General features: G+C 43.7%; 1 protein-coding gene across 6 annotated transcripts in view; it reads right to left on the bottom strand.

Annotated features, from left to right (window-relative positions):
* clec16a (C-type lectin domain containing 16A) overlaps positions 1-16,849 on the bottom strand; it is a 129,614-nt gene that overhangs the window by 86,495 nt on the left and 26,270 nt on the right. For all 6 annotated transcript variants that reach the window (XM_017718318.2, XM_017718321.2, XM_017718319.2 and 3 more), the window contains one exon: positions 16,639-16,752. In XM_017718318.2, coding sequence (XP_017573807.1) covers positions 16,639-16,752 — 114 coding nt within the window. The remainder of the gene's footprint in view (positions 1-16,638; positions 16,753-16,849) is intronic.

Here is a 16,849-nt window from a genome sequence, read left to right as displayed (position 1 = left end):
AGCCACATGCCGTAAATATAAATGTTACGCAAAGTTTAAATAAAGACGTAAAGCCTGATGTTGTCCATCGCTGGAGGATTCCACGCCAGGGAGAGAGCGGCGAGTGTGGAGGGGGCGGAGCACAAAGCCCAAGCTCCCACGACGGATGCGTGTTAAGAGAGTGACGGTGGGAGGAGGAGGAGGAGGAGGAGGAGGGCGAGGATGCTGGTGCTGGCGCCGGCTACGAGAAGCACCAGAACAAGCAGCGAGTCCCAAGCTCTGCCGCCCGGGCCACGCCCCTGGTTACGCAGCGAGGCCACTTCACTACACCTCACGGCCGAGCTGCCAGCTGGGGGGCGGTAACAGGGAGGTGCAGTGGCGAGCTGATAAGGGATTGATAAGGTTGCTGATAAGGCATTGACAAGGTGACTGATAAGGCATTGATAAGGTGACTGATAAGGCATTGACAAGGTGACTGATAAGGCATTGACAAGGTGACTGATAAGGCATTGATAAGGTGACTGATAAGGGATTGATAAGGTGACTGATAAGGCATTGACAAGGTGACTGATAAGGCATTGATAAGGTGACTGATAAGGCATTGACAAGGTGACTGATAAGGCATTGATAAGGTGACTGATAAGGCATTGATAAGGTGACTGATAAGGCATTGACAAGGTGACTGATAAGGCATTGACAAGGTGACTGATAAGGCATTGATAAGGTGACTGATAAGGGATTGATAAGGTGACTGATAAGGCATTGACAAGGTGACTGATAAGGCATTGATAAGGTGACTGATAAGGCATTGACAAGGTGACTGATAAGGCATTGATAAGGTGACTGATAAGGCATTGATAAGGTGGCTGATAAGGCATTGACAAGGTGGCTGATAAGGCATTGACAAGGTGACTGATAAGGCATTGATAAGGTGACTGATAAGGCATTGATAAGGTGACTGATAAGGCATTGATAAGGTTGCTGATAAGGCATTGATAAGGTGACTGATAAGGCATTGACAAGGTGGCTGGTTAAGGCATTGACAAGGTTGCTGATAAGGCATTGACAAGGTGACTGATAAGGCATTGATAAGGTGACTGATAAGGCATTGATAAGGTGACTGATAAGGCATTGATAAGGTTGCTGATAAGGCATTGATAAGGTGACTGATAAGGCATTGACAAGGTGGCTGGTTAAGGCATTGACAAGGTTGCTGATAAGGCATTGATAAGGTGACTGATAAGGCATTGATAAGGTGACTGATAAGGCATTGATAAGGTGACTGATAAGGCATTGATAAGGTTGCTGATAAGGCATTGAGAAGGTGGCTGATAAGGCATTGACAAGGTGACTGATAAGGCATTGATAAGGTGACTGATAAGGCATTGATAAGGTGGCTGATAAGGCATTGACAAGGTGGCTGATAAGGCATTGACAAGGTGACTGATAAGGCATTGACAAGGTGACTGATAAGGCATTGATAAGGTGACTGATAAGTCATTGAAAGGTGGCTGATAAGTCATTGAAAGGTGGCTGATAAGGCATTGATAAGGTTGCTGATAAGGCATTGATAAGGTGGCTGATAAGGCATTGATAAGGTGGCTGATAAGGCATTGACAAGGTGACTGATAAGGCATTGATAAGGTTGCTGATAAGGCATTGAGAAGGTGGCTGATAAGGCATTGATAAGGTGACTGATAAGGCATTGACAAGGTGACTGATAAGGCATTGATAAGGTTGCTGATAAGGCATTGACAAGGTGACTGATAAGGCATTGATAAGGTTGCTGATAAGGCATTGAGAAGGTGGCTGATAAGGCATTGAGAAGGTGGCTGATAAGGCATTGACAAGGTGACTGATAAGGCATTGACAAGGTGACTGATAAGGCATTGATAAGGTTGCTGATAAGGCATTGATAAGGTGACTGATAAGGCATTGACAAGGTGACTGATAAGGCATTGAGAAGGTGGCTGATAAGGCATTGACAAGGTGGCTGATAAGGCATTGAGAAGGTTGCTGATAAGGCATTGATAAGGTGGCTGATAAGGCATTGAAAGGTGACTGATAAGGCATTGACAAGGTGACTGATAAGGCATTGACAAGGTTGCTGATAAGGCATTGACAAGGTGGCTGATAAGGCATTGACAAGGTGGCTGATAAGGCATTGACAAGGTGACTGATAAGGCATTGACAAGGTGGCTGATAAGGCATTGACAAGGTGACTGATAAGGCATTGATAAGGTGGCTGATAAGGCATTGACAAGGTGGCTGATAAGGCATTGATAAGGTGACTGATAAGGCATTGATAAGGTGACTGATAAGGCATTGATAAGGTGACTGATAAGGCATTGATAAGGTGGCTGATAAGGCATTGACAAGGTGGCTGATAAGGCATTGACAAGGTGGCTGATAAGGCATTGAGAAGGTTGCTGATAAGGCATTGATAAGGTGGCTGATAAGGCATTGACAAGGTGACTGATAAGGCATTGACAAGGTGACTGATAAGGCATTGACAAGGTGGCTGATAAGGCATTGACAAGGTGGCTGATAAGGCATTGATAAGGTGGCTGATAAGGCATTGATAAGGTGGCTGATAAGGCATTGACAAGGTGGCTGATAAGGCATTGACAAGGTTGCTGATAAGGCATTGATAAGGTGGCTGATAAGGCATTGATAAGGTGGCTGATAAGGCATTGACAAGGTGACTGATAAGGCATTGATAAGGTTGCTGATAAGGCATTGATAAGGTGGCTGATAAGGCATTGATAAGGTGGCTGATAAGGCATTGAAAGGTGGCTGATAAGGCATTGATAAGGTGGCTGATAAGGCATTGATAAGGTGGCTGATAAGGCATTGATAAGGTGGCTGATAAGGCATTGATAAGGTGGCTGATAAGGCATTGAAAGGTGGCTGATAAGGCATTGATAAGGTGGCTGATAAGGCATTGATAAGGTGCCTGATAAGGCATTGATAAGGTGATTAAAGCTATCAAAATATCCAGCAGCACAATTCATCACAACACCGGGAGGCTGAACTGGAGACGTAGGTGCAGCAGCCGCTTTGCTTGAGATTTACATCATGTTGTATTTGCACTGGTGTTTCCCCTTTCACACGCAGCCACAGCTTACCTGTAACCACACTCAGCTGCTTTTTCATTAAACTCAGTAAGAGCCCACACCTCAGAACATCTTACACCTTCAGCCAGGACCGGAGAGCCCTGAGCGACGCTCGACTTCCCAAATGAGCATCAATCAAACGGAAATTTGATTGAAAAATGTAGAAAATGAACGTTACATAAATTCTGATAGTAGCACCGTTTGTCTAGGAGCTTAACGGTACCTACTCAGTCCTGGTTCTCGATACCCATCCCTACTGCCAGAGCACGCTAGGCACAGTAAATATGAGGCTCACAACTGCTAAACAGGTTAAAACAGCTCTAAAGTTTCTCCTGGCAGGCAGCAGAGTTCTTCTTAAAAAGTACGCAGAATCATCACATCAGTGCTTATTACACAATACTTTTCACTCAAAAATCCTAAGGCGGCTACACAAGTAAATACGAGCCTCAGAAATATTTACCAAAAGCTTCAGAGAGCTCAGAGAATCCTGAGAACGCGCCAAGTCTGGATCATCACGCGGCTCAAAAACTACAAATAAGCTGAGGGCGTCCACTGACGGTCAATAAAATGTGTCCAAGCTCATTTTGCAACGTGCTTGGGAAAAGGCTCTATGGCGACTCCGAGGGCCTAAAGTAGGCCACACCGTCGCAAACAGGCCCGGCAGAATAAATATGAGGCTCAGAGACGCTAATCAGGTTAAAACAGCTCTAAAGTTTCTCCTGGCAGTCAGCAGAGTTCTTATTAAAAAGTATATCATGAAATTTTTTATTACACAATATTTTCCACTCAGAAATCCTGCGAAGGCGAAGTAAATATGAGGCTCAGAACAGCTAAAAGCTTAAAATGGCCCGAAGGCTTGTACTGGTGGAGTCTTCACCAGAGCCCGTTCTAAATTCTGTCATTTTTTGTAACGTTACACATTTTTTCCACTCAGAAATCCTCCGAAGGCGGAGTAAATACGGCTAAAAATAAACAGGTTGAGGGCGTCCACTGATAGAATAGTCTATAAACGGCATGCCAGGTTCACTTCTGGTCATGTTTACACTGCCTGAAGGCCACAGTACCTCTAGCATGCAAGGCAGCCGCTCAGAAATGCTGAAAACTCAAAACGTCTCGTCCTTTTTCAGAGGCAGGCAGGCGCGCCTGGTGGTGTTTATTATAGTATAGCGCTCTGCTGCTGGCGTGCTAAGCACAGCGTAAACAAACACGAGGCTCAGCTCGAAGGCTTCTATCGCTGGAGCTGGGTTTCCTGGTCGTAACCAAAGGCGTTACGGGTCACAGTGAAAAAGAGTTAACGGAATGCAGCCTTCGCTGCAGAGAAGTGGAGCGCTACCCACAGCCACCTGCGGCCAGGTTGCGGTCGCTGATCTAATGACTGAAGTGCAAGCAAATGGCAGAGCTGTTTACCAGCAAGGGACGTCCAACCAGACACACACAGAGCTGAGGAAGTGATATCACGGCACACTAACACGGCCATGCATGCTGATATCTGTGTGTGTGTGTGTGTGTGTGTGCGCGCTGTTTTATGTTACACTTCACCGCAGGGGGGGTTACAGTTGCATCACGGGTTTTTAATCGTTGTGGTCCGCCCACAATCAATGTAGAAGGGCAGCGACTGATCTCACCTCCAGCCAGATTACAAAGCTGCTCATCAGGGCTGTGAGTGTTTATTTGCTTAGAAAAACACTAATATTACAATAAACAATGACGTTAATACTATAAGTAGTAATTTCATAACATCATATATGGTCACGCTATAGAAATGTCCATGTTTGTGTCCTTAGTGTTTACAGATATATTGCACTTTAAAAAAAAGGGGGGGTTAGGGTTACGATTTATTTATATTTTAAAATAAAACAGTAAATTATTTTAGCAATTCCACCTTCTTGAGTCTCAATTTAGCAATATTGGCATTTAAATCAATCATATAGAATTCCAGGCACCGCAGAAGAGCTCGTCCCCACAGCCGTGTGTGAAGGCTGAGGCCGTATTTTGAGGTAAAAATCAGGTTTTTCTCCCATTTTAACTGCAATAATCTCTACATGACTGTGGAATATATGACTTAAATGACAAAGAAAACAAACGCCAAATAAATATGACAAAATATGGAATGAATGTCCCCCAGGAGTCGTGTCACTGGTGTTACTGCGCAACAAAAAGTCTCTTATTCTGAAATAAAAGTCACGCCGATGACGTCACTCGACCTCCTTTGACCTGTTGTCTGAGGATCTATGGAGAAAAGCTCATGGTGAGTCCACTGCGTCTCTCAGTTCTCAGAGATCTTCTCATTCAGCTCATGATCTCATATGAAGCTTCTAGCTGACGTCACTGGTGTGACCGACTTTATTCTGAGGTCACTGTGAAAAAATAGAAACGGAAATGGATAAAATTCCATATTTTAGTGGAAGTTCCCTGATGGACAGCGTGTGGTTTGATGTTCTGTAAAATGCTTTGATCCTTAAAAACGTCTCTGGTGTTTCCTTTATTATGAGGAACACCGATGACGGTCAGTCACACCAGTGACTCCTGTGGAGAGACAGAGGAGTGGACGTTACTGTAGAATGACCCATTTGCCTGCTTTGTGTAACCATTGGGCCAGTACTACCTGCTATCGTCCCACACCTGGTTTGTCTAATCAACACTTCATGCTGCTGGTGATGAAATGTAATAAATCTATACGGTGGCTGGAGGCGTTCAAGAGGAATCTGGAACCACACTGGGTTCTTCATACTGTAAACAGTGAGGGACATCCAACCAGATACACATACAACTGAGGAAGTGACATCACGGCACACTAACACGGCCTTGTGTGTGTCTGGTTGGATGTCCCTTAGTGCCGTCTGCAGTATGAAGAACCCAGTGTGGTTTCAGGAGGAATCTAGAACCACACTGAGTTCTTCATACTGTAAACAGTGAGGGACATCCAACCAGATACACATACAACTGAGGAAGTGACATCACGGCACACTAACGTGATCATGCATGTTGACACAGCGGTCTGTGTGTGTGTGTGTGTGCGCGTGTGTGCGTGTGAGCGTGCGTGCGTGTGTATATGTGTGTGTATATATATCTGTGTGCGTGTGTGCGTGCGAGAGTGTATGTGTGTATATGTGTGTGTATATATATATCTGTGTGTGCGTGCGTGCGTGAGAGTGTGTGTGTATATATATATATATATATATATATATATATATATATATATATATGTGCGTGCGTGTGAGGTGTGAGTGTGTGAGTGTGTGTGTGTGTGTGTGTGTGTTTGTGTGTGTAGGGGGGCTACAATTGCATCACAGGCTTTTACTGTTGTGGACCACCAACAGGTGCATTTATCAGTCCAGCGAGTTCATGAATCAAATGCAGAGAGATCTGTGAATGAGATCTACACTCTTAAAAATTACGGTTCTTCAAGGGTTCTTTATAAAGAAAATGGTTCTACACAGAACCATAAACACTCAAAGAACCCATTGCATGAATAAAGGTTTTTTTTTTGCATTGTGAAAGAGTTCTATGTAGCACCAAAAAGGTTCTTCTAATGTTAGGATGCCAAGCCTGCAACAATAGAAGAACCATTTTTGGTGCAACACAGTACCGTTAAAAAGGTTCTCAACAGAACCGTGTAAACCACACACTGTTTTCTATACAGGACCATCTGCAGCACATTTTCCATCAGTCTGAAAAACTCTTTCACGATGCAAAGCACCCCTTAAAGATGCAAAGGGTTCTTAGAGTGTTGATGGAACATTTTCTTTACTAAAAACCCACAAAGAACCATCTTTCTAATTGTGTAGCACCCTTTTCAAAAAAGGTTCTAAGTAGAGGAACCATATAAAACACACTCTCCACCAATCTGAAGAATGCTTTTACAATGCCAAGAACTTTTGAATCATGCAAAGGGTTCTCTGAGGGTTTATGGTTCTATATAGAACCATTTTCTTTAATAAAGAACCCTCGAAGAACCATCTTTCTAAAAGGTTCTATATAGGACCATCTACAGCACATTTTCCATACAGTCTGAAAAACCCCTTCACGATGCAAAGCACCCCTTAATGATGCGAAGGGTTCTGTGAGTGTTCTTTACTAAAGAACCCTCGAAGAACCGTCTTTTCTAAGCATGTAGGCCACCCAGGCCTATACGATTAAAGATTATGATTAAAACGCAGTCAGATGCAGAGGACCGATAGAAATCAGGTCCCCGTGCGATTCTGTGAAATGCCTCATGCTCTCAGTCTTAATCTGATGCAGACTTGCAGATTCGGTGGCAAAAGCCCACGAGAAACAGGCCGCGTCACAGCCGGGGGGGGGGGGGCAGACACCCAAACATCTCTGCGCCCTTTTCTAGAAAAGAGTCACCGAGGCTGCCGCCGGGCTGCGAGTGCGGCTCCAGCAGAGCAAAGGCAGCAGCAGGTGTGAGCGTCGCGGCCTGGGACACGTGTGAACTGCTGGTAGTGCAGATCATGTACGGGAAAACGGAGGAAGCTCATCTGCTAAAAAAAACAACACTTTTTTTGGTAACTGGCACACTTCTGCACGAAAGTCACACTTCCTGCCTGTTCCTGGAGCAGAGAGCTGCTGAAACATGTTTATGTATTAATTTTTTTTCTTCTGTCTGATCCACACAGCCCCCCCAAAGCCTGAGCATGAGCACTCATGCATCTGCGGCTTAGCGGACAGGGACGGTCACGTGACCCCGACGTGTTACTGGTAAGACAGCAGCGCTGGTGCACATCAGCCACTTGTTATGGGAAAGGGAAAGTAGGTTAGAGGCTCGCTGCAGAGCAAGGCGGCCCGGCGAGAGAGACGCCCAGGGTGCGAAATCAACTTCAGCACTGATTCAAGAGGCGGACGAACATAAAGAGCCCGTGTTCTACGTTATACTTGCACTTGATTTTGACGGTGCATTTATGTTGGCTTGTGCACCAAAACATCAACACTTACTCATTTTTTGTTACTGTCCCTTTAAAGCTGACTTATGCAAACAAGCTCCGTTCTGATTGGCTGCACCTCATTCAAAAAGCTGTTTTAATTCACTCCTTATACCCAGAATGACTAGGCTGGGGTGACTTGCTGTAACAAACAGACATATTTAAACCCATATCTTTCTGACATCACAAAAACAGTGATTTCACAACGAGCTCATTTTTGCAGCTTAGTTTCTGTACAAAACAGGATGTGAGCAGTATAGTTTAAAAACAATGTTTATATACTAATTCACACTCATGTTTCAGAATGTTTTTCTGTGATATGGGCCCTTTAATTCTATGGGAAAATGCACTTGTTGGACTTAAGGTCCACATTTCAGAACGACACTCATCTTCTGTAAAGACAACGGACAGCCAGACTACGCAAACAGGGGCCATATGATGAAAAAGAAAAAGGTTTAGTGTGTTTCTAGTGTGTAAACATTGTTAAATGCCTGTTTTGAATTTACAAATATCTGTTTATTCAGCCTACAGCGGTTTGGCCCCGCCCATTCCGAAGTTATAAGGAGGGTTTCGTTCCAGTCTACTGTTGGATGCACAGCCAGGAATAAGAGGGTTCATTTAGTCTTAAAGGCACAGCAACAAATACAGCCTGTTAAAGTCTAATACAGTGTAATCAGGCATAACAACACACGAGCATCTGCTTGTTAGGAGCTCCTCTGTAGTTCTCCAGTTACAGACTGTAGTCCATCTGTTTCTCTGATACTCTGTCAGTGGTCAGGACCCCCATGGACCCTCACAGAGCAGCTACTGTTTGGGTGGTGGGTCATTCTCAGCGCTGCAGTAACACTGACGTGGTGGTGGTGCGTAAGATACTGATTTATTTTAAAAGAACAACTGATATTAATAGAAAACACATTTTAATTTATTTTTGTAAGTACACACACACACACACACACACACACACACCAGAAAGGTTTAGCGACACAGTGATCCATTTTTGGCCATAACGCCCACGACTGGCTCTCTGGCTGCGTGTTATAACATGATAAGGCTGTGATTGTGACCACACTTCCACGTTTACAATCAGAACAGAGTCAGTTCTTGAACGCCGACCAAAATCACGAAAAACGGCTCCAGAACTGCTCTTCCTCGAAATGTAAACAATCAGCACTACTCTTCCTGCACGCATAAGGAACCTGGCTGGAGTCACCGGTTCCTGGTAGGTTATAAGCAAAGCCGACACAGCTGTTGTGATCGAGATCGAGAGAGAAGAGCGAGAGGAGGAAAAGGGAAGAGGCTTCACACGGCACTGAGCAGAAGTGAGGCTGTTTCTCAGAAACCCGCACACACTCTCCTGTGACTCCTGCCTTAACCAGAAGGACGAGCGCTCATCCAAATGACACGACCCGACTGCGGTTGGAGCTGATGATGCATCTTTGAGCTCTGCAGATTCAGGAACTGCTGTTGCAAATGTACACATGTGAATACCTCCTCCTCCAGGCAACCCACAACAAATCCTGCATTACAACACTTAACAGAGAGCTACACAGAAGCCTCAGTAACTATTTATATTATTCATATTCTTCTTATTATTTCTATTATTCATTTACATTATTTCAGTATTTGGGGTGTCCACTCTGCATTTGTTCAAAGAAATCAGCAGCGATGTTTTTCAGAAACCTCCAAAGTTCAGTCTTAAGAAGTTGGATCAGCGAGTGAGCTTACACACACACACTTTATAATCCAACCATAATCCGATTTCTGCAGTTATCTGATTATTCAAACGGTCACACGAACAGCACACTGATTTCTTAGGTCTAGAAATCCAACAAAGAAATCGGATAAAGAGAGCTGGAGCTTCGGCTGCGTTCACACAGCAGGTTAAATTGGTCCAAACCTGATTTCTCACCAAATCTGATTTTTTTTTGGTTTGGCTGTTCAGATTATTAGAGAGCTTGAAGAAGCTCTACTGTTATCTCTCATACTTCTTCCACACTTTTCTGTGATTAATACAGCCTGAACCGCTGAGCGTACAGACTCCGATCAAACTGCGTTTCGAAGGTCTCGGCGCTGTGACTTGTGCTCTGTATGTTTGGACTCGATCAGATTGGCAGTTTTTAATAAAATTAAGTTTAAAAATTAAAAGCCTCCCATAAGAAATGAACGGCGGAATGTTCAGAACTTCAGATTCTAACGGACATCAATGACGTCACAGCAGGCCACTCAGTCTCACAGACACAGCTGATCACGCAGGGAATCTGCTTTAAACTCCTTAAACTTTCACCCAGAAACTCCATTCCAGTTTTATATGGTAGAGAAACTCGTCCTTTCTAAAGCCTCAAAATATCTCATCGTTTTATCAATGAGCTTTAGAGTTATGAGCGTTTGTTTGGCACTAGGCACAGAAAACTGCCCCATTCACTCCCATGTAAATTTCTCAAAATCAGAATCTGCTTATTTCAGGATTTTCTGTGTTTAACTCGTCATAACTCAGACATTTTCCTCTCAATACACACAACATTACACCAAAATAAACCCCAAGGGGTCTCATCTCACACCATCTATCCGGTTAAGCGATAGAGTGAACATTTCCCGAGTTATGACTGTTTGATTATTCCCAGAGTTATGACTGTGCAAATTGGACTCAAACAAGGCTTCTCCACTAAGAGCTGCATAATAACAGTGACAGGTTATTTGAATGACTCTCCCTCCCAAACACACACACATCTCTCCCTCACACACACACACACACACACACACACACACACACACACACCTAAGGAGGTGTTGTTCACCTACACACACACACACACACACACACACACACACACACACACACACACACACCTAAGGAAGTGTTGTTCACCTACACACAAACACACACACACCAAAGCTTCATCTTCACTCGGATTAAAAAAAGGCACATTATTCAGCCACAGTCACTTCTTTGGTTCGTGATTCTTTAAACTTTGCTTTCAGACTTTCGTCTGTTGTTTGACGCTACAGCCGCAATCGGACATTTCTTTCAAAACCTCTTGCAAACCTCTTCATGAAATCATGACGATTGACGAGTTGGACTGACGTAAAAATGTTGGATCGGATCAGATGCGTATCGGATTTCAGTTAAACGTATGAAAGCGTCTCAAATCGGAACTGAAAATGTCAGATTCAGCGTGTTTATCTCTTCACACCGACACCCCGACACACATCTGCGTCACACATGAGGAAAAAGATGGGATTTGGGCCTCTTTTACCTGCCGTGTAAACGCAGTCTCAGATCTCAGCGCATGGAAAAACTCTTACTCTGATTTCTTTCATTTCTCAGTCTGCACGTGCAAAAACAGACCGCGGTACCAGAAACAAGCGAGCAGCGCTTAACACAGCGCTTAACACAGCGCTTAACACAGCGCTTAACACAGCGCTTAACACAGCGCTTAACACAGCGCTTAACACAGCACCCACGAGACGCTGCAAGGCACTCCTGCAGTGAAGCTGACGGCGACTACACGCTCGACGAAACGGAGGATGTAAATATTCTTTATCTTCATATTTTAAGGTAAAGTGGTGCGCCGTTTTAAAAAAAGCCACTCAGAGTTCGCTTTGAGTTTTATGTTGCGTCTCATTCTTTGTGGTTTATTGGCTGGTTGCAAAGCAGAAATCTGATTACTGCCTGATTCATGCAGGCCTGGAGTTTCCCCGTTATCTGATTACCCAACAGCATGAAAACACACTGAACCAGTTACTGACTCAAGCTGACATTCTGCAGTAATTTAGAAAATTCAGTGGTGCTGAGGCCTGGACTCTGGGGCGGTCAGTCCATCGTCCAGCTTCTTTGTTTGATGTGTCCGTCTCCTTTTCTCAGTGAGGTTCTTCTTGATCAGCTACACGTCCTTTCAGACCCACAGCGCTGAGTGGTCTTCTCACAGTGGAAGGATGGACAGAAACACCTGTGGATGTTTTCAGATCTGGAGCAGCTTGATCTTCTCCTCTCTCTCACAGATCAAAGCTTTAAGCGCTGTTTATCTGGTGGGAGCAGTTTTGGGGTCGAGCAGCTCTTCCAGGTGGTTGTTAGGAGCCACATGTTCTCTGGACATTTGTTTTCCATTGACTCTGCCCTTCCTTACTGCGAGTGCACTTCCATGAAATCTCCTCAGAAGTATTGGAGTATTGGAATTATTCACAGTCTGCGCTACAATAATCACCGGAAAATAAACACAGTCTTCAGTGATTGTTGATTTATGTGTCGCTTATGTGTAAACGTTACCATTTCCAAAGCTCTTGTGGGGAACGGACAATATTTAAGTTGCCACCCAATACCTACACTCTTGAAAAAGATTGTGCTTCAAGGGTTCTTTAGTAAACAAAACGGTTCTATATAAAACCATGAACACTCAAAAGAACCCGTTCCATGATCAAATGATTCTTTGCATCGTGGAAGGGTTCTTCAGATTGATGGAGAACATCCATGAATGTGGTCTAGACAGCTCTATACAGAACCTTTCTGAAAAACGTTCTATATAGTACCAAAAATCATAACAACAGAAGAACCCTTTTGGGCACTACATAGAACCATTTTCAATGAAACCATGAACACTGGAAGAAAGTTTCGCATCATTAAGAATTCTTTGCATTGCTGGAATATGTGCATGATGGTTCTATACAGAACCTTTTTGAAATGGGATCTATAAAGAACCCAAAAAAGGTTCTTCTATTGTTACAAGCTTGACACCATAACACTAGAATGACCCTTTTAGGTGCTCTATGGCACCATTTTCAATAGGATTCAATGCAGAACCACGTACAGCACATTGTGAAGAACCCTTTCATGACGCAAAGAAACATTCAATCATGCAAAAAAGGGTTCTTTGCATGTTCATGGTTCTATATAGAACCATTTTCTTTACTAAAATCTCTTTTTAAGAGTGCAGTTCATCCAATCAATCCATATGCATAATCTTCTTAAAAAGAAAAAAAAGTGAAATTTTATTGTATATATGTTTCTATTTATTCTACAACGTTTAACTGACAAAAACAGCTTTAAACAATTTCCGTTCCTTCCCAAGACGTCTGCACGGTCCTGGACGTGCGGAGCCGACCACCCTGGTCCAGCACAGCCGAGTTTATTTGTCTCTACTTGTATTTGTATATGCGCTATAGCTTTCTGCGTCACAGCTTTCAGTGTAAATGTTCTGCTAAATAAATCCAGATGTGGCTCTCCTGTTGTTTCCCCACCAGCTCATTTACCGTCAAGTGTCTACACCTTTACTCTGCTTTTCCCCGTATATCGCCCTAGACGCTGGGGGCTGGACGACGTTTTGACAAAATTCAGTCACTTCCTGTTTAATATGAATTATGCAAATTGTGAATTCGAGCACATTGAAGAAAAACAAACATCTGTTGATCGCAGTTATGAAGCCGTGCCTGCGAGGCAGCAGGTTCAACGAGCACGAAAACTCAGATTATTGGTTCACAAGCAGCATTTGCATAATTTGTATTTTTTTTTTTTCCGGACCATTTGGGACGACACGATGGCATTATTTGCATGCGTGCATATGCATGGCCCAGTCGGGGTTTTGACATCCAGAAAAACACAATCCATCTGCTACGGGACGGCACCACACGACCAGTTTCAGAGCCGCCTACACATATCACTGACGTCTGCTTTGGGGACGAGTTCAAAGAGACTGACAAACAGCAGCTATACAGGCAGCCTTATCTGTCCCTGTCACCTCAGTGTAAATACGGCTCATGAGAATAACAAAAGCGCACGCAAGCCACAATCAAAGTTTCTTTTCTCACTGTCTGGGAGCAGCGAGGCTAAGTGGCGGCAGAGGTCAAAGAAGGGAGGGTTTTCCAGATTTGACTAAATAATAAAACTTACTTGAAGAGAACTTTTTATTCAAGGGGAAGCTCAAAGCGCTTCACATACAGTAATAGAAGAAATTAGAGCTGCACTAGGTAAGATTTTTGGTTAAAACTGAAAGAAGACGTGTCGTTACTGAGCGGGGACAATTAAAACAGGCCATAATACTGAGAGTGTGCACTGCTGTGAGTCACCCTGTGAAGCCTGAAATTATCATCTTAACCTCAGAGGCGTGGAGTTTTGCCCACCGCGTCCCACGTCTTGATGTACTAAGAACACGTTTAGGTCTCCAAAATCAACAATACGATTATGAAAATAGGATGACAATAGTAAGAAGAGTTAGAGCGAGAATTTGGGCAATAACTAAGATTACTCTAAAAGATTAAAGAGCTGCAGGTTCAAACATTTCTGAAAAGTGAGCGCTGAGCTTGACTGGCTAGTGAAAAGTGAATTGAGCTCCATGTGGACACACGTTATCGCGGCTGAAGAGTCCAGTTAAGTACGTGGAGAATTTACCGCATGCATTAAAAACCGATATCACACCTCAGAACTAAAATTACAGAAATAAACAACTCTGACAGCATTTCACTGGCTAGCGCGTCTCGCTGGTGTCACTGACCTTCCATCAGACATTACAAGATCACAGACTAGAGGAACTTGGGGGGCGGGGTTAAAGGGGGCATGCCCTTGTTTGTGGCAGACTGCATTAAATGAACACACACACACACACACACACACACTTTTTTTAATACGGTGAGCATATTAAAACACAAATTGACTTTAATAATATAAATGCATTATTCAAATTATTTGAAATGATTATTTGAGGACTGGTAATCATATCAGACCCTTCACAGGTGACATCACAGCAGCCAGCAAAGAACTGTTTATCTAAAACTCCTGGACTTTTTTTGACCATATAAAAGGATATCTGCTGATACTATCAGCTACTGGAATTTTTGGCTCCTTTAACTGATACTGCTATTGGTCACAACATTTTCATATCTCTAGTTTCAAATACAGGCGGCCTGCTTCTAGTGAAATTACTAAGGGGCTGAGGCAAGGGAAGTTTTCAGACTGTCAGTCCAGTCTTTCTCAGCTTCACTTCACTCGACTGAGCGCACTACACACAGGCAGCGGAAACTGAAAACACCTGGATATCAAGATCCTCACAGATGCCAAATCACAGCAGGACTTTTCTTCAGATTTCTGATTTCTGTCATTACGTTTTAATACGGAGTGTAAATCAATATGGCACACGGTATATGGAAGAAAGTCCGAGAGACGTCTGAGGAAATTGGACATGCATGACATCAGGTGCTATAAAATGAGTGTGCTGTAAAGCGCTGACACATACCGGGATGCGTATCAGATTTTCCCAGCGCTCAGAACAGGGAAATTTGGGTCGTGGGTGTAGAGCTAATATCAACACAACAAGAACTTTGACACGGCCTTTTACAAACAAAGCGAAGTGCAAGTGTAAGAACTTGGTGTGGAAAGAGCTTTTAGGACTCAAAGACGAGCCAAAATTAAGGGCAGCAGATCAAAAGCCGGTGATCATTCGGTGGAAATTGTGTCAAAATCTGGTTTACGTACATGTGTTGTGTGTGTGTGCTGGTAGTGGGTGAAGGAGTGTGTGTTGGTACGATCTCTCACACACTGCCTGCTGTCCTAAATGAAAAAAAACCTGCACTAACATTTGTATTAATTTAAATAACTTGAACCATTAAAAAGAGCAAACTAAGAGAAGGCTCACATCTGTCATTTAGAGTGTGTGTGTGTGTGTGTGTGTGTGTGTGTGTGTGTGTGTGTGCGCTCATACATTTTTTTTAGGACAAAAGAATTACAGTGAAGAAACAGGGGGGACCTCCAGCCCCCAATCCATGTCTTTTTGGTCACTGAGGTTAAAACCCCAGGATCATTACACACCAGGGCTTATTATTCAGTAACTGTGTAAACTGGCTGAGCTATTCTTAGGCTCAGGACTGTGAGTGTGGCTGTGAAAACCGTGGGTGCACACATTCATAATACATGAGGAACCTAAAGTTACACCCAGGCACTGTGCAAAAGTCAGAGACCACCCCGTCGTTTATTCAACTTCCAGTCAAAATCGTCGTTAAAACATTAAACTATTCAAAAACAGCGGAAATAACTGAAAACGACACAGAAGAACAAGTGCTCTCTTTCCAAAAAGGTTTTATATAGAACCATCTACATCACGTTTTCCATCAGGCTGAGGAACCACTGCACAGTGCAAGGAGCCCTTTAATCAATTCACCTTTTCTTCATGACGAGCATAAAACGTCGCTAGTAGTGCCGACTTCTCCACAGCTAAATTTCCCGTTCCACCTTAAATGGTGCTGCGGTCACATTTTGGCTCCTCAGGCATTTAAGGTGGAACGGGAAAGTTCTAACAAGAATCTGGAGAATCTCTGACTTCAGCTTCATATCACTGAAGAATTAGGGGGGGTGATAATAAATAACTGCCCCCCTCTTTGAAGGCGTATGATCCCTAAATGTGACTAAAGCCCAGCAGTGAGGAGCTGAACTTTCCCCTCCTCTGCTGTCCCTGCAGACGGGCAGGGTCGCCTACAGAGCGGCGCTAGTAGCTGTTAATGAAGTGATGCTCTTTTATTAGAGGGTCTCATTTCAGAGGGAAGATCTCAACCCCTGCCCTGTAGCTCAGGAACAAGGGGCAAAATGAGAAACAGGACTAGGCTCTACTGTGTGTATGTGTGTGTTCTGCTGGGGAACTCACTGAGTTCTTGAGTGGGTTCTGCTCCGGCTGAGCTGAAAAAACGGACAGATCTCCATTCAGAATAACGTCGGCCAGCGCGTTCACCAGAGGCTGGTAGTGGATGATGAGGAACACCTGTGGACAGTACAGTAACCACATAAAGCAATTAGTTCGATATGGGTGAATAAAACTTTTAACAATGTTAAAATAACCGCAACACCCTGTCAGAAGC

This window comes from Pygocentrus nattereri, chromosome 14 (genome assembly GCF_015220715.1).
Source record: "Pygocentrus nattereri isolate fPygNat1 chromosome 14, fPygNat1.pri, whole genome shotgun sequence".
NCBI classification, from domain to species: domain Eukaryota; kingdom Metazoa; phylum Chordata; class Actinopteri; order Characiformes; family Serrasalmidae; genus Pygocentrus; species Pygocentrus nattereri.
The sequence above is the reverse complement of the archived record's forward strand: the minus strand, read 5'-3'. Positions and strand labels throughout refer to the sequence as shown.